The sequence below is a fragment of the Taeniopygia guttata genome, chromosome 12 (assembly GCF_048771995.1).
Source record: "Taeniopygia guttata chromosome 12, bTaeGut7.mat, whole genome shotgun sequence".
NCBI lineage: Eukaryota > Metazoa > Chordata > Aves > Passeriformes > Estrildidae > Taeniopygia > Taeniopygia guttata.
The window spans coordinates 520,366-539,246 of record NC_133037.1 but is presented as its reverse complement, the minus strand read 5'-3'; the positions used below and the strand labels follow the sequence as shown (position 1 = coordinate 539,246).

General features: G+C 50.9%; 1 protein-coding gene across 3 annotated transcripts in view; it reads right to left on the bottom strand.

Moving 5' to 3' along the window:
- Positions 1–18,881, bottom strand: part of SRGAP3 (SLIT-ROBO Rho GTPase activating protein 3) — a 70,986-nt gene that overhangs the window by 35,353 nt on the left and 16,752 nt on the right. For all 3 annotated transcript variants that reach the window (XR_012057869.1, XM_030283462.4, XM_030283463.4), the window contains exons 2-3: positions 5,886–6,078; positions 2,980–3,142 (exon numbers count right to left, since the gene is read on the bottom strand). Coding sequence is in view for 2 of the 3 variants with exons in the window: in XM_030283462.4 (XP_030139322.2) it covers positions 2,980–3,142; positions 5,886–6,078 (356 nt within the window). In the remaining variant the exon portion in view is untranslated. The remainder of the gene's footprint in view (positions 1–2,979; positions 3,143–5,885; positions 6,079–18,881) is intronic.

Below are 18,881 nucleotides of genomic sequence, written 5' to 3'. Positions count from 1 at the left end.
CACAGCACATAATTAAATCCCACACTGGGGAATAACCCAGCACCCTTATTTTGGACATAGCAATGCTCTGTCTCAAACATGTAATTTCCTGTATCCCATTCCAGGAAGAAGCATCACACTTCCTTCCTTCAGCCACGGCAGAAGGTTAGAGTGGAGCCAACACCTGCCTGGCAGTGGGTCCCTCACCCTGGGTGTGAGTGTGGCAGGACACACCGTGAGGATCGTGGTGACAGACTCGCCCTGACAGCAGAGCGAGCCAGCTCTCACAGGGACACATCTCAGCATCTCCACTCGCTGCTGCCTCTCAGCACCGTCAGCACGCTCGCCTTGATCCTCTCCTGCATCGGGAACGTGACTCACACTGGGAGCTCCAGGGAAATCTGCCCAGCTGGGTTTTCTCCTCCTGCTTTCCTCACAGAGTGGTTTGGGTTGGAAGGGTTCCCAGCCGGACACGAGAGGAGGCGAGCTGGAGCTGCTGCTGGTGGCTGGGGGGAAGACACTTGGGTGGAGGGGACAAACCACACTGCCCGTTCAGTGATGGTGACCCCACCGAGCCAGGTTCAGGGATGGTGACCCCACCCCACCTGTGCCAGGCTCAGGGATGGTGACCCCTCCTGTGCCAGGGTCAGGGATGGTGAGCCCACCTGTGCCAGGCTCAGGGATAGTGACCCGACCCCACCGAGCCAGGTTCAGGGATGGTGACCCCACCCCACCTGTGCCAGGCTCAGACAGGGAAGCCGAGGGAGCGGCAGCTCAGCACCCCAGCTCAGCACCCCAGCTCAGCACCCCGCTCTCTCCAGGCAGATTACCACTTGCTGAGCAATTGCTCCCTAGCTATGCTCATCCTGTACCGTGAGCCCTGCCGCCCTCCCCGGGCTTGTTTACATTTACATAATGGAGGCAGGAAACACAAAACCTCCGGCCTCCTTACGTCCCCGCAGCGTGTCACAGGCCATTAATAAACTCTAGATGGGAAGAATTCAAAGTGACATTTCTGGAAATAATGTTACTCTCATTTACCATCAGAGAGCAATCCAGCACACCCAGCAGCTGAACCACGACTGTGGGAGTTTTAACCCTTCTGCAGCTGGGTTATCTGCCAGCAGCCTGGCCCGCCTGGAGAAGGGCTTGGGGCACTTTACCCACCACACTCAAAGCCAAAGATCCCTCCTCTGAGCAGCTTCACATGCTGCAAGGCTGGAGCTCCAAAATCCACTCACCAGCATGCTCCTACTTCCACATAGGTGCCCCAGGTTCCCCCTGAGCGCTGCTGTGAAGTGGGAAGTGCAGCCTCAGCAGCCTTCAGACAGGCCATAGGTTGAGAAAAATAAATAACCTGAATATGCCAAAAGTGGCAGCCTCCCTGTCCACATGAAAGGCAAACGCTGACACAAAATAAGTCTTTTCTCTGATTTAGCTGAACATTATTTCCAGGGACAGGTAAGTCCAAGGAACGAACAGTGAAATCACAGATGCCCACAGCTGTAAAGGTTCCTCTGGATGCAAAGCAGGTGCTGGCTCTGGCAGGCTGCAGAGTCACACAGCTCTGCTGGCAGGAGATGGAGCAGGGAGAAACAAGGAGCAACCATTTCTATTGAATTTAAGTGTTGAGCCTTAGAAGTTAAAATTTAAGTTCAAAAATGAGGGGAGATGGAAGAACACCAAACACAAAGAAATAATTCTGCTGAATGGATGAAATACTTCACCATCCCCTGGCTGAGGACTGACATACAACAGGAGAAGACTCAAAACACTCAATATATGTCCTTGTTTGCAAGCTGGCTGAATTTGTCCTGTGTTTACAAATGAGACACAGCATCCACAGATATGGGCAGGGAAAGCAGAAGCACAGTTTAAATATAAATCTCAAAAACCAGTTCAGAAAAAATGCAAATGGGAGGAACATTTTGAGACAGAACTGGACTAACCGACATCTACCAAGTATCGCCATTTCTGGAGGGCAGGAGAACAGGAAAAGGGATGATATCCCATACCAAATCAGCCAACACAAACCCGACCTTGCAGTTTCATTTCTAGGTCAGATCTATAAACTAGAGGAAACTGGCCATAAAAATATCACATGAAATTTATTCTCCAGTCAGGCTGAATTTTCAAGATAAGCTCTGATTATGAGCCTTCTCCCCTTGGAGAGGAGGTGCCCTGCGGCTCACCCTGCTCCCTCACTACAGTCCCCAGCTGCCCCTGAGGAAAACAAGGCTACAAAGCCTCCACTCTGCTGGGACTTTTTGTGCTCTTACCACACTCCTCACCTTCAATGAACAGTTCTGGTCCACCTGACTGCGTGATCCTCAAAAGCCTCTGATGCTCCTTTTTAATTTGGTCATCATTAATAATTCTGTATCATCAGCAGAATTTTGTCATCTTACTATTCAGACTTTTCCCAAATAATTTATTAGGAACTGCACTGGAATCCTCCTTCCCTTTTTTCCTGCTTTTTAACTAATCATTAATCCAGAAAACAACCCCTCTCTACTTTTCAACAGCTCTTCAAGAATTTCAGCGAAGGCGCTTTTCCAGTGAAGGCCCTACAACCAGCTCAGAGCTCAACTAATGACATGATCTCTGGCTCCTGGAAATGCCTCCACCGAATTTCTGAGGCATGACTCTTGCCTTCAGGAAGCACAGTGACTCTTGTACCTGCCTCACAGCTGTCATCCTGCTCCTGAGCAAGGTTCCACCCAACAAGCCTGTTCTGACCTGTGCTCTGAAGCCCTCCAAAGAGTCTTGGAAAAAAGTCAGCCTGTTTCCACCTCTCATTTCTCTGGCACTGACACTTCGAGCACCAGGTCACACCTCACTCGAGATCTAGACTTGACAGGTCTAGATCTCGGTTTCTTTAAAAGTCTAGGGTAAATACCACCTGGAAAGACTTTTAGTGATAGTCTCTTTCAAGATTTGCTCTGCAACATTTGTGACAGTTCTGTTTCAGACTAAAATGAAGCACGGCTGCGCAGTTACCTTTTTGAAGAGCCTGATGACATCCTCGCTGATCTGCGACAGGCGGACGATGACATTGTTCATGAAGATGTCGTTCAGGGTGGCGTGGTCTCGGCTCTCCCGACGGGTCTGCGTCAGAACCAGGTACCAGCAGTTCACAGGGGACAGGAGGTGCTGATCTTTCCTAGAGAATTGTGGAAAAGAAAAATCAAAAAGGTCAGGTGAACACCTCAAAAAGGCACACATTTCCAAAGGAACACTGTCAGGGCATCGCCTCCCTCCTGAGCCCACAGTCACTGGGATTCAGGCGTGATCTCTTCTTCCAGCTGTACCAGCACTGCTGTCCAGGGGCACACAGGCACCTGTATCACCCCAGGCCCCCAGCCAGCCCCTTCCCAAACTGGCTGCTCTGGAAGATGGCACAGAAGATACCTCCCTGGAAAGGGAGAGAGTTTCGCTAATTCTTTCCACTCGCAGTACGAATACGGCTGTCACTCCGCTGCAGAAGGGCCCTTCGCCACCCAAGACACTGTGCTGGTTTCAGTGCACTAAGAAGTGCTCCTGGAAGGGTTCTGCATCCAACATTACCTCAGAGTGTCTGTGCACAACATGAACACACTCAGGTATGCTGCAGGGGACAGTGTGGAGATGCAGACCCCCCTGCACGCACACACAGACAGAACAAGTGCCTGCAGACACCGGGACGAGCCCGTGGCTCCACAGACAGAACAACTGCCTGCAGACACCGGGACGAGCCCGTGGCCCGGGAGCCACGGTGACTGCCAGAGCTACACGGGACAAAGGAGCACTGAAGGCACCGTGACTCTTGAGAGTATCGCAGCCTCATCAGAATAATGACACACATGAGCAGCTGGGGAAGTGGTGCAGATGAGCCTGGTAAGGGCAGGTACAGAGCAGTCTGGAAGATAAAAATGAATTAAGAGAGTCTCTGGACATGGAATGAATAGTGAGGACTCAGCAGGAGAGAGCACTGAAATCAAGCTGACCTGATTAACACCACCAACACCAGCACTTGTGCCCAGGTCCTTTAGAACAGTAGAGAACCACTCGCCACCTGTGGACGCTGCACAGCAGCAGCTTCTAGAATTGTAATCAGTGCAAAGTTCTAATACTGCTCTGAGCTAATGGGTGAGGCCAGACATCCCCAGAACTTCTGTGGGCTCCATCTCTGAACCACAGCTCCTTACTGGCCAATTCCTTGGTGCACAGTACAGACCCAGCACCACACAACCAGCCCCAACAGCCAGATGCCAAAAGGACTGAGAGGATCTGAATAGCAACTCATCAGCAGCAGAGCTTGGCATAAGGCAGCAGTAAAGCCTCACACCAGAGAGACCGAGTAAACAGATTAAATGAGATTTAGTAATATGGAATAAATAGGATTTAGTAATTTAACAGCAAAAATCACTGCTCTTGCAGCTGAAACGGGAAAAAAATCACCAGGGGTTAGAGGAAGAAACAGACTGTAAAGAGCCTGGGGCTGGCGAGGAGAAGGGCAGCAAGCAGGCAAAGCCCAGGCTCTCTGTGAAAGGCACTGAACAGCAGCTGCAGTCTTTGGCCACTGAACTGAATGACATGAGTTTCATCTGGAACAAAAGGCACAATTCCAGCTGAGAGACTTTCACAGAGACCGCTGGCAGAAGAGACAGGCACAAACACTATGGCCCAGGGAGGCAAAGGTGCCGAGCTCGGGCTCAGGTGCTGCAAGGAGAGCAGCCAGGACCAGCACCTGGCTCCATGCTGCTGGTGCTGCCACATGGTCCCTGGGCACGGATTGTGCTGGGCACAGGGCACAGCTCCTGCTGGGCACAGCCTCTGCCAGGCACGGGGCACACATCCTGCCGGGCACAGCCCCTACATCCTGCTAGGCACAGGGCACAGCTTCTGCTGGGCACGGGGCACACATCCTGCTGGGCACAGCCTCTGCCAGGCACAGGGCACAGCTCCTGCTGGGCATGGGGCACACATCCCGCTGGGCACAGGGCACACATCCTGCCGGGCACCAAGCGTGGCCCTGCAGAGCCCAGCCGGACTCCTCTGGCCTGGCACACTCGGGGAGCAGGGACCAGCCCCCCGCTGCAATGGCCAGTGGCCTCCATGGGGCCTTGTGCCAGCAAAATGGCACCAGCCAGTACCCTCACCACACAGCAATCACCTCCTAAATGAAATTCTGAGTCAAGGTTGTTTTGCTTCTATTTTTTCCAGTTGTTTTCTGGTTTAGAGCTCACAAGTGTGGTTAAACTGAAAAGAAGATGCTTTTGAAAACACATATTTACATATTCATGGATTTCACAATTGCATCATTGGTTTGATTCTCACACAATCCCAGGACTCAGTTCATATTTCCTACTTCAAATCTTTGTTTCACAATATTTCCACTAAGGATCTGCCTCCCTCCAACATCATACAGCTAAGCACAGAAAAAGCACATATTTTATTGCAAGTAAAGTGCAGTAAACTCCATTTCCAGAAACTGTTTCCAACTCTGAGCCTGCCAGTGAGCCTGCATGAAGTACATAGAACCTCGACAGCTGATGACTGGGCTACACACAAAAACCAGGGCTATAGACCAGGCCCACCACTATTTGCACAATCCAATCAGTGGCTGAATTCAAGATCCTTCAAACAACCAAGGGGTTTGACTCCTTCCTAGTCCCCAATTCCTATTTTTATTGTATTGCTCAAGAAGTGCACAGTAAGTGTAACTCAGCACAGAGCAGCGATGCTGTGGTGGAAGTCTTGGAAAGACACAGGTCCAGTTCCTCTGTGAGCCCCACGCAGGGATGAGACAGACGAGCTCCCCGCTGACCTGATGGACTTTACTCTGCTTTAGGACCAACCTCCAGTGCTCACAGCAGCCTCTGCCCATCCTTTTGCACCACTGTGCCCCTGGAACACCCACTTACTTGAACTGGTGCTCTCTGGAGCTGCGGATCTTGGAGGAGAAGCGCTCAGCCAGCTTCTCCAGGCTGCGGGAGTACTCCAGCTCGATCTCGGCCTTCCTGCGGAAGAACTCCTGCAGGTCCTGCAGCAGCTGCAGGCGCGACTCCGACTGCTGCTCCAGGCATTTGAACTGCTCCACCAGCTGCGTTCGGATTTCTGCAGGCACACGGGACAGGAGCAAGAACAAAAGACATCAGCTACAGACACTGCCCAGGAAGGTTCTCCTCCCTCGTCCCAGAGCAAACAGCACAGCTCTGCTGGAGTTCCCTCCAAGCCCTGGGGTGAATTCAGGGCTCAGTAAGACCAAAGGATCTGCTTCCTGAGAGACAGCAGAACAGAGCCATCTACTACCCTCACATTAAACCTTATTCTGTGTCAAAACAAATGGTCTTGCAACACTGAGACTAACCTCAGAGTTTTCAACTGCCTTTTGAAACCATACTTCTATCTATCTGGTACTACCTGGCCTCACACAGTATTCTCATATAAACTAACATTTTATTTATTGATAAATGTCCATGTGAATACCTTCAAGATGGCCAGCACTGACCTTAAGGAAGATGGCACTGCTATGCACCCTTCTCTCACCCCATCCCCCTGCACTGCCAGGCTTAACAACAAATCCAACCCAGTTTTGGCTCAAAGGCTTAAAAAGTCTTTCACACCCTCCAAATCCCAGCTCACGTGGGAAGTTCAGGATGGGTTATTAAATAAACCCAACTCTACACAGGCAAACACTGGTGCAAAGCAGGCAGCGGAAAGCCCTGGGTAACGACTTGCAGAGGCTGGAGCCTGCAGTGAACAGGAGAGGCCACGGGAGCCAGGCATGCTCAGCCAGCACAGGCTGCCCGGCAGCTGCAGACCAGAGCACCCTGCTCCTCCTCCTCCTGCAGGAGATGTGGGTTTGGCACAGTGCCGGGGCCAGAGCCCGCTCTGGCTGCTCAGACAGGGACACACAAAAGCAGAGGTTTCTCCAGCAACGCTGGGACGGAGCTGTGGAGCCCTGTCCTCGCACCATGGGGAGCAGGACAGAGCCCTGCTGCCAAGTGCCAGCACACAGCCCCGGCTGCAGCACCCAGCCCGGCCGGGCCGCTCCACTGCGCTGCATAACCTGAATTATCCACCCGGGAGCACAGCCTGTCAGGGATCCTCCTGCGGGCAGCCTGAGACAGCCGCTCCTCCAGCATATGCTTCACCCCACTGATTTGTGACAAGTGAGAAAATATGCTTGGCAACAAAAGCCATTATTTTCTCACAACTGGGATGAGACCCAATAGTCCATTGCAAATATAGCACAGCAAGCTGGACTCAGGGAGGATCCAGTTCTTACACAAATACAGAATACACTAACAAGGCCATTTCACTCTCAATTGTTTTTATGCCTGCTTCAGCCCTCTTCACAACAGAAATACCTCGGATATATTTTCCAGAGCTTTGTCATCCCACGTTTGACCAGCACACACGGTTTCCCCAGGGATAGCTCTCACACACACAGAGCTAATGCAGCTGGAGCCCAGATCCATCACGGAACACCAGGCAGCTGTTCCAGCTGGAAAAGCCCAGCTGGTCCCGGGCAGGTGATGCCAGCACAGCCCAGGAGCGGCCGGGCTCTCTGTGAGGTGCCAGGAGCCAGGCTCGGTCCCGGGCAGGGCAGCTCTGGGAGCCCACGCGTGTCCGTGGGCAGCTCTGGGAGCCCACGCGTGTCCGTGGGACGCTCTGGGAGCCCACGCGTGTCCGTGGGACGCTCTGGGAGCCCACGCGTGTCCGTGGGACGCTCCCGCTGCCGGCACCTCTGGCACTGCTCTCCTGACACAGGGCTGGATGCAAGGGATGGGCTGCCAGAGGACCATCCACCTTCCTGCAGGGCTGCAGCCAGGAGAGGCTTTGTGGGGTCCCAGCAGGGACACGCTGAACCTGAACAGCCACAGAGCTGCAGGGCCCACAGCCTGGAGCATCTGCAGACAGAAATGCCAGGGGTGCTTCCATGTGCTGTGCAGTCCCGTGGAGATGCCAGAGGGGACCTGCAGTGAAAGCAAACAGCCCAAAGCTGCCCAAGCCTCCCTTCTCCTTCCTTCCCTGCGATTAGTAACATCACTGCCTAGACAAAGACAAGAGATACAGATTCTGGTAAAACAAAGAACAAGGCAAGTCTTTTATCTGAAATGAGTGTTCCTGGTTTAAAAAAAAAAAAAAAAAAAAAAAGAGAGATAGAGAAAGGAAAACACTTCTCTCCAGTATGAAAACAACTCCTGTGGCACTAGCACTTTTCAGGTTTTTGCCCCAGTTTTCCCTTGTACCCACATCAAGCCCCCACACTGCAACTTGCTGGGCTGTGAGGCAACAACTGCAATCACTCAGAAGGGAAGTGAAAGTGTAAGATAATGTATCTTGAACCCATGACTTCTCTCCTGGGAAACCCCTGCCCTGGAGCAGCCCCTCACTTAATGCAAAGGGCAAAGGAAGATGACAACAGCCCCTCAATGTCCAAGAACAAACATCAAGCTGATATGGTGACTAAGAAGCCTTGAAATGATTAATAATAAGCTAAGCAAGCACAAGAACAAGGTGGCAAAGCTCTGCCACCAACAGGCACAGCAGCAGCAGATCACACACGCTGTTCCTCACACGGTCCCCTTCCCTCTCCTGTCCTTGCACACGATGGTGGCCACTCCTGCTGCCAAGGTGGTGGCATCTGTCAAATACTTTGATACTCTAAATCCACAGGAACTACTGACAGCAGCTCTCCCTTAAAAACTGTCTCTGAATGCAGACCTGAAAGCAGCCAGCCTGGCTCGTGAGGAGGCAGCAGGGAACAAGTGTTTTGGGTGAAGCAGAGCACCCAGCTCCCTCCCCCGGCAGCACTGCCTGCACAACAGCCCCTGCTCCTGGGACACAAGGATCCAAAAACCAGCCAAAGGAATCCAAACAGCGGTTCCTGTTACCTCCAGCTGAGCCTCAAGGCCAAACTTCCCAAGATCAAGAGTGAGGACAGATATAATGGTGTGTTGCAATTATGTCCAATTTAAGAACAGAAACTGCACTTCAGACCACACATCATGTGTGCCAGATGGGGAGAGCTGGCCAGAGGGTGCCCAGATCAGGCACCAATGCCAACCCCAGCTTCCCTGGCTCTGGGAACAGCTGGGCAGCTCCTCTCCAGGTTCTCTCTCATCTCCTGGACAATGTTGCCCAGGGATGCCATGGTCCTTCCTCTCTGACACTAAGGAGAAAGCAAACCTGCTTGCAGAAGAAATTCTCACTTGGTAAGGGAGCTGGTTTGTTCACTCTGCACCAGTCACAGAAATGAGCCAGACTGACCCAAAGTGGTTCTTGTGCCTGCCTCTCTCCGTGAAGAGGCATGAGCAGAGCTGGAGCCTGGCAGCAGGTATTGACCCACGTCCCTGTCAGACGCTGGAGATGGGGCTGATCCTCATTTTGGAGTTGTGGCTTACCACAGGAGTCGCCGCTGGGACCAGACAAGCTTTGGGGGCTAAATTTAGGCAGCAGAAGTGCATATTTTCGTTTTTCTCCTGCCTGGCACAGAGCACAGCCGGCCCCGCTGGCAGTGCCCCACCCTGGACCTCTGCATGGCCCCTGCCAGAGGTGCAGGGCACAGGAGGGCGAAGGCACAGGCTGGCACCGCTCCACACTGCATCCTCCAGCCCTGACAGCTCCAGAGCCTCTCCAGATCCCTGCTGCACTCAGTCCTCGCCTGCTTCACTCAGGGCAGCAGAGAGCCCTGTGCCAGCCTGGGCTGGCAGGGACCGGCACAGGGCACAGGGACAGGGACCCGGCACAGGGGACACGGCACAGGGGACACGGCACCAGGGCACGGCACCGGGGCACCAGCCCCAGCCCCAGCGAGAGGGCTGGCATGGGCAATGCCGCCGGCCCGGGCTGCGGCATCTCCTGCTCCTCAGCCCCTGGCACCTCCACGTTTCCTTGGGAACACAGACTTGTCCACTTGTAATTCACAGCCTGAACTGGTCACATCTGCTGCCACTTTTGTCTGACTGCGAGCAGCACCGAGGGAGTAAATCTCATTTACTGTCCCCACACCCGGTTGTCTGGCTATGTGGCCCTGCACTGATCATGCTGATCAATGGGAAGGAGAATTTACAGGACTGAAGGTGGAGCAAGAGCCCAGAAATGCTCATTAAAAAAGACTTGGAGGATGTTTGGGTTAGTTTTGTTGTTTGGGGTTTGAATTTTGGTTTGTTTGTTTTGGGGTTTTTGGTTTTACATTAAAGAAGCCAAACTTTAAAGAGGTCCACCCCAATCTCCGGCATTCCAAGATTCCTGGCACTCCCCTGCCTGCTGCCTGTGTCTTTTGGGGAACCCCTGGTGCCCCACAGCCAGCATTTCTGCCCAAGGGAGCTCTGTCCCCAGCTGCTTCCCATGGAACAGAAGTGGGAAGGCGGAACAGCTGCCCTTGCTGGGTTAGTGCCTCCTCTGGTTTTGCCTGTTAGGAATACAAGGGATGCAAAAAAGCATCAGAAAGAAAGAACCAAACAGATCTCTTGTATTTGTTCACGATTTAAGAAGAGCAAAGGGAGCTTCACAAAACCAGATGGTGTCTTTTTCCCCCAGAGAAAACAGCTCTTCTGGCTGCCCTCCTGCACAGCCGGCAGAGCTCCGGATCCTGTGCACAGGGAGGCTCCGGGACCGGCTGGAGAAAGGCTCTCAGCTCTGAAATGATGTAACCGGAGCTCTGCGCTTGGGGCTATTGAGATGCAAAGGAGAATGTATTCAAACTGGAAAAGAAAGAGCTCAACAAGAATGAGAATCCTGCCCTGAGCCACTGAGATGGAATAAAGGAGAAGATCATTAAACGGTTCACTTCAGCACCTCACATTCCTTAATCCAGGCATGGAAAGATTTCACAGATCATTAAGAGAGTGAGATTTGCAGACAGCTCCTAGAGCCAGCCCCTTGTATCTGTGCAAGTTCCCCAACTTCTGTACAGCCCTAACGGGATCAAATATTACACACTCAAGTCAGATCAGATTACCCAGCAGTGCCTTCTGGCCTGAAAAATCTGTGTATTCATGGACCCACTGAACCAATTCTCTTCCAGAGTAATACTTCATATGCATTAAAAATATAGGATAATTCCTTTTAAGAACTTTTCATCTCACATCTCAAAGTATCCTATAAGCCTCAACATCTTCAAGAAAGAAGAATGGATTACAACCCAATTTTACAGATAGGATAAAACAAGTCTTTCCTTGGGCATCGCTGCCATTGCTGTTTCCACTGTGCCTTTCTGCAGTGGAGATGGGCCTGAACTTCGTTTCAAAGCCAAACTGCTCCCAGTCTGAATGGACACAGAAAACGACAAGAAAAACAAATTCCAAAGCAGTGGACTCAAACTGAGGAACCTGTAGGAATCAGCAAGTCCAACAGTAGCAGCTGCCCAATTTTTTTTATTTGTTTGATTTAATGTTCCTAAGAATATCCCGGGCAACTGGCTCCCCGAGGCCTGTACCTGGCACAGCTTCACGCTGTGCCCCTGACCAAAACCTCCTGGGCACCTCCAGGCTCTGACCCAGCTCCCTGCTGTGCCCCCAGACCAAAACCTCCTGAGCATTCCTGGAGCCTGACCATGCTTCCTTTGGAGCATGTCCTCATCACCCAGAAATGCTGTTCTTCCACGTCCTCTTGGCTAACTATCTCCACTGTGCTTTTTCAATTCCAGCACGAAGGACCTGGCCAAAGTGCAGATGCTCTGCTCACTGCCTTCACCAGCCCTGACCAGGAAAGCCTCAGCTGCTGCCAGGGAACCCACAGTGCTGCTTCCTTCAGAGCCTCTGCCTCAGAGAGCAGCAAAATGTCAGGCCAAGGCTGACACTGCCCCTCACTCCTCCTTTCCAGAAAAAGCACAATATTTGAATAGAAGGGAAAGCTGTGCCGCGACCAATGGAAGTACATCATCCGTCACCAGATCCAGCCAGCCTGGACCTTGCAGACAGAAGCATAAACATAGGGAATTTCACCTTCCCAAGGGCTGCAAATGCAGCCTCAGGCAGCACCAGCAGTCTTGGGGTGATTCAGGGTGCATAAAGACCTGCAGAACCTCACTACTGCAGTGCAGAAGGACCACATGGATATTCAGAAGGTAACAGACATGCAATGGAGAATCCAGCAGCAGTGGGGAGACTGTCTCCAAAGGGCTTTCCATTCCAGACAGGATCCAGCCCGATACTTCTCAACCTCCTCATGAATTCTTCATTTACTATAGACCTGGAGCAAGTTCCAGACTGCAGACAGCTTAGCTTGAGGCTAATAATATGTTCTACATTGGGATCACTGGGTTGTGCAGCTGCCACCCACAAAGCAGAGATTATCGCCCTAGCTTGCTTCATTTCTTCAGTACAAAGTGATTGTGCTCCTGCCTTCTAAAGAAGGTTAAATCAGCATAAAGCATATTGTCTGCTCTCACCGTCTTCCCCAGCATCCCATTTATTAGTGGGTGCAGAACCAGATGGTTATAGATAAACAACACCAAAGAAAATACAGAAATAGCCTGGGGTAGTACAGGAGTGTTAAATTCTCACCCAAAAATAAGAAAGGGCATTAAAGGTACTTGGGCAGCTCCAGGTGAAGCGAGCCAGCAGACAAATACAATCCATATGCAGCAGCGTGCACAGCTTTTCCTGAAGCACTATCAGGACAGAAAGGGCTCCTGCAGCTACAGCTCTGGCTAAAATCAGCTGTCACTGCAGGTGTCCATCACTTCCAGAAAATAATCCTCAAATATTTCACTTGAATTCCTTGGTATGCAGAGCTGCTGCAGCCCTGCTCCTGCAGGACTCTCCTGCCATGCTTGCCTTGTGTCACACACGTACTGAAGAGAAGCTACAGATGTAAACATTCCAGCGTTCCTTCTGTCAAAGCACTGTTTTCTTTAAAAAATCCCCTCTTTCTCTTCTGCTCTCACTGTGATGTGCAGAGTTCTCCAGTCCACTGAATTCCCATCCCTTCACACAAGGCAAAGGAACAGGGCTTGCAGCTTGGCTGAGACGCCAGCCAGGTTAACAGCGGTCACCTAAACGGAGTCACGCGTGGGCCTGGCAGGGGGAGCACACGAAGAGAGGCGTTAGTTCTGTATGTGAGCTGGTGCTGAGGGGCAGACCTAACCCTGTTCAGATCTCCCCACCGGGGTCAGCTGGACGTGCCACGGCCTGACCCGCCTCGGCTGCCCACGGGCTCTGGGCGAGGCGGCAGCGTGGGATGTGCTGGGGCAGCCCGTGCCCACGGAGGGGTTTGGTGGCCATGCTCGGGCCCTGGACTATGGACACGTCTGTCTCTGGTGTACAGCACTGCTGCCACGTTCCTCCCTGAGCCCCAGACTGCAGCCTGCACCACAACACGGCAGAACTCCTGCATTGCCCACCCACAGCAGCTCTGCTCCAGCTGCTGGCTGCTCACCCACAGGGCCACGCTGATGGACAGGCCCACGGGCTACCATGGGGACAGCACCGGCCAGGCTCAGCAAGGAGCCCACTCTGCACGCCACAGAGCTGCTGTCTGCCTCTTGCCTAGCTCCTTCCTGAGCAGATTGCTAATTGCTCCTGATTTTTGCTCTTCTAAAATAAGCTCAGACTGCAATCTGCATAAATGCTGCAGAAAGAGTAATGAACTGCCCGCCCACCTGAAATTCAGACTTGAGCAGAACACACAGGAGACAGAAGGATGGAATGAGCCACCAGCACCCCTCACCATGCCACTGCCACCCTATCTGAGGGCAGGGAGAGCAGGGGGCACATGGGGACTGTTCCAAATAAAGCCATGGATTTCTACCTAAACTAAGGACTGAAAACAAAGACTAAATGGAAGCACAAGAAGCACTGCATCATTCTGGCAAGTGAGGACAGCAGAGGGGAGCATGTCAGTGGGCACAGCCCTGCAGGAGTGGGAGAGTAGAGAGGAATTAAAAATTAAACCTGTCAGCCCCTGGTTTCTACCATTCATTTAACAAATACACAGCTGCAGATGTAAAAGGTGTAAAAGAAAGCAATTACATACACAAACCTCCCCACAAATAAACATCTCATGACTTTATCACCAGATAATCTTCAATTGCAAAAGCACATCAGAACATTATTTTGCTCTTAATCTTTCTGAAATGTCAGCTGTGACCATGCCACTCCCATGCACACCACTGACCTGCAGCATGCAGGTACTGCTCCCCTGCTTCTGTATCTCCCAAAAACACCACACAGAGACAGTTAGTACAGACTTTGTTTTTAAAACTCTGTTAAATTAAAGGTTTGTTTACTGTGAACTCTCCCTCCAGAGTGCTGGGAATACAGATGCAGCAGCATGCCTGCTCCAGTGCAGGTGAAGTGTCCGTACACCTGCACAAGCTCCCCCTGCCACAGAAGCACAGCTCTGAGTCACCACTTCTGGCTTTTTCTTCACCTAAGGGAGAACCTGCGAAAACCAACCATTTAACTCTAGACTAAGCATCTGGAAAGCACCTTGTAATTACAAGTTCTGGTTCTCTTCTCTCTGACAGCTTCTCAAAACACATGTGGATCCTGGTACATCCCAGAGCCTCTTCACTCCCTTCTTCCCTGGTGGCCCCCCCAGCTGCAGCTGCTGCATCAGCTCTGGTATTTATAGCCCCTCTCTGCTGACTCACGACTTCTCCTGGCTTATTTAGGAGCTGCTTTTTACATCTGGTTTTGACAGTGTCACATTTATCACTCTTGTGTGTAATTTTGACACTTTGTCCTCCCAAGACTGATACAGAAGAGACATCCTCTGCCTCTGTGCAGATGGCTGGGGATGTCCAGAATTTCCTTGCCTTCCACTTTTCTTCCTTGTCCAACTTCAGGAGTTCAGAGCAACAGAACCTGGCTAAATCTGCTAGAAGCACTGGGAGTTTGGCAGGAGAGCTGAGATAACAGGGCAGCCAGCTCAGGATGCCTGCTCTGAGGCGAGGACACTGAGCTCATGGGCAGCTTCCCCAGCCCTCCCCCTGGGTATCCTTCCATCTGGCCTTAGGATGTCCATCCACACCATGCTAACGTCGCCAACACTAACTCTTGTTGGAAAGAGATTAAAGCAAGCAATTAGTTACAAAGGATTTGCTACAGGCTGGTATAAATACACTAATACACAGAGGGTTTAGGCAGCAGCAGTGCCTTTCACACATCACCATCTTTTAATGCAGTCTTGTTACTTATGAGTCTGTATTCCGTATGGAAGTTGTTTTACCCCAGCTCTCCCAAAATGCCCTTCTGAAATGCTCCATTTCTCTGAGAAGAAATCTTGAACTTTCCTTGGCCCTTAGATCAACTTAAGGGGTCAATACCCTCAGGCAATTTTAGCACATTTTCAGGACAGGGTTTGACACAGGAACAGGCTTATAAAAACACATGGAACTGATGCTCCCTGCAGTGACTGACAGGCTCTCAACCCCCTCCAACCACACCTGCAGTCCCTCTGAGAACCACTCCCTTTCTCTGCTTCACCTGCATGACCAGAAAAGCTGCTTCTCCTGATTTGTCAGCCTAAGAGTGAAAAAGAAGAAAAATGACTTTCAGAAGTGTTTCTCTATCACTCCTGCATGTAACAAAGCCCTCACTTGACAGCTTGACAAAAATCTGGCAAAATGTTTTCCAGATTATTTTTAAAAATTTTCAAGCACAAAGTTGTTACACAGAAACCTCACAGTTATCAAAATATGCACTGAAATGACCTTAATAACAAGGACAAGTCAAGCTGAGCAAGAGGAGAACTTAATGGTCTTGATATTTGCTTTGTTCGAGTAGCCTGTGGGCTCAGCTACTTTAAACATCATTTCCCAAGCCTACATAATACATGTGCAATATGTTACACTCTGGGAGTATTCCAAACACGCGTTCCCTCTTCTGTTCTAACCCTCCTGCATTTTGAAGGCATCAGCCACAGTCTCACCCCCTAAAATGGCAGAACAGGCACAGGAGCCTGTCGGAGCACAGCTGCCCAGTGCCAGGCTGCCCTCACACCTCTGCCCGCTGCGCTCCGGGGCAGAGCTCCCTTTGTGCTCCCTCTGGTACCCCGGGGAGCAGCAGCAAAGGGGCTCCTTCCTCAGGGAGCTCAACAGCTCCTTCAGAGGCACCTTTACCCTCTCCTGCCTGCGAGACACCATCGCCGCCCGCTCAGGTGAACCCTCTGACAGTAAGGGTCCCTCCAGCTCCTCCCTTCTCCCAGGCCTTCCCTTCTTTGCCCCATGGTTATTCTCATTCTCTGCCACACATCAAATTGCCATTTACATGGTTCTGAGCTGAGTTTAGCACCATCTCTTCACTCGGGCAGACCTGAACTGGAGCCTAAACCTCCCCAGTGTAAAATGCCTCGTCTCTCGAGCAAGATGAGCAAACCAGGTGTGTGGGCAGACACGAGGCAGCCTGGAAAGGTGGGGATGGGTCTGTTCTCTCCCCGTGCACAGGGGCAGGAGTTGCCCTCAGCACCTTTGGGATCCAGCCCAGACCCCTGTGCACAGCAGTGTATCTCAGACACACGAGGGACACGTTTCCTCCCTGCTCCGAAACCAACTCTGCCCATCTTGGCACAAACCAGAAAAGCCTGCCCATGTGAACGGCTCAGCATCATGTTCAACAGCACCTTATGGACTAAAATCCCCCCTGGAATTGCACCTACTGCTGCCAAGGGGTAAGCATGGCATAGTCCAAGGAATTCTTGAGGTTCCAGATAGGGAGTCTCATGAGTTCAGACCCCAAAGTGAAAGAAAACATTCACAATCTTTCTCTTTTTAAGTATTCTTTGCTATTGCACATCCATGCTTATCAAATAATTTATAAATCAAATGAAGTACCAAAGCACTTCTGGTAGAAAACTGTATTTTCCTCTTCTCCTTATGCTGTAAACAGATTCTTTTAGATTGAAAATTTCAAACAAATAGAGGTGGCAGCATGCTGTCACTGTTCCTCACACGAATTCCTAATTTTATGATTACATCCTGCCATCAGTGCCAGGAATAAACAGAAGTCTCCAACCTTGCAGTAACTGTGTTCCTCCTTTACCACAAGCCTCTGGTGGAACAAGTCCCACTCTATCACACAGATTCAGTGTGTTCTCATTCCCATCTGACAGCACAAAGCTGAAGCAGTGATGAACTCAGGGGCTCACTTATTTAGCTGAAAATAATGCACATGGAATGTGGAACAGCATGAATGACATGCAGCAGAATCCACAGAGCCAGCCTGAGCAGCATCCCAGTTTCGTATCTCCTGACAACACATTATTCCAGACTAATAGAACAGACACCCACCCCTCCCTGCACATGAAGTGTGTAATCAACCCCCTGCAAATGTTCCTCAATGGAGAGTTTGTCTCAGTTAGTAAAATTCTGACAATGTCAGCAAAATAATCCTGGAGCTATATCTGCCACAGCTCACTAGTGTTTGTTTTCTGTGCGAGAGCCATTCCTTCTGCGAGACACTCCCAACGAGGGATGATGACTTGTGCTCACTGCAGGCAGCCAAAACTGACTGGAACCACACTGGGCTGTGGAGCTGTTCCTGCCAAGCAGCACCAGCTGATCAGCACTTGTACCAATCTGCACAGGAGCAGTTTCAGGCTCATTTGAAAAACAGCAGAATTTATCTCCCTGAATTGAGAAAACAAGGTTTTAACCACTGAAGCAGCACGAACACCAGCCCTGTATATGCTTGCTGCTCTCCTCCTCCAAAATGTGTGTGACCACTGCTGAGCCCATCCTCTGACCTGAACCCTGCCTTTTCCTGCCCTTCTCTCAGGATTACTCACTCCACACCTCTGTCTACCAAGGCACTCTTACTTCGTCACATCACATTTGGCTTTCAGAGCAGCATCTGTAACCCAGAGCAAAAGAACAGTCAGTATTTTAGGGCACGAGTCCCATGTGGCACTCGGATTTTCGTCTCCATTGCCTAGTTCAAAGTCAGAGAAGCCTCACCATGATGGACAGAGTAACACTTCACAGCCCTGCAGAGGTGAGTGACCCTCCAAACACGCCCAAGATCTGACTGTACTGTCAAGACCTTCTCCCCTGCAAAAGAAACACGCCAGCCCTGGCCACGAAGAAGACTCCAGTGCTCTTCCCTGTGGCTGAGGGAGGGCAAGAATCTGCTGTATCCTCCAAGCTTCATGTGCTCCTTGATAATAAAAGCACTTGAGAATTTAACCCTACCTGTGCAGGGACAGGCAAGGCACTTTGGAATGGTGAAATGACCTAGTACATGGTTTTGTCTGTTTTCATGCTGTCCCCCCCCGCCAAAATGATGTTGCTCCTTTCTGAAGGGATACAGAAGCAAGACAAAGAGCATGAATCAACCTGAGGTAGGGGGCACATTGTGGCCTTAGCCACAGCCATCAAACTGGGTTCTAATGACTGCAGTCTGAAGGGAAAAGCTGACAGTGTCTTGACATGGTCATTACGTAAAATGCACCCAATTTCTTCTGTGCCATATGCTTTTGATGCATTATCATTCCCACTCTTCTTGATTGCTTTTCAAAAGCCATCTAAATTAATGTGAATTGGTAAAGGGTAATTATTCCTATGAATAATCAGTGTATGCTAATAAATGCAAAAATAGGACAAAACGCTAAGTTTCATCAGCACTGACTGTTCCTATCAATGACAGTCCCTGATAAAGGGGACAGAGCTGACAGCAGGACAGGGAGGACAGCTGTGTCCTTCCTGCAGGAGTAGAGTTACTCTGCCCAGCAAAGAGGCACACTGAAGCACAGCTCCTGCTCTTTGTCCAAAGCAGCATCTTGCCAAAGACTGGCTGGTCTGCTCTTAGCAAAATTCTATAGGAATCTGTATTAATAAAGATACAGGATACTACAAAAAGAGAAGGAAGATACTACCAAGAAGAAAAAGACAAAGATATTAAGATCTTGCCAAGAAGAGGACAGAAGCAGAGGGTTGTATAAATATTTGTCACCACCTCTCCGTGCGC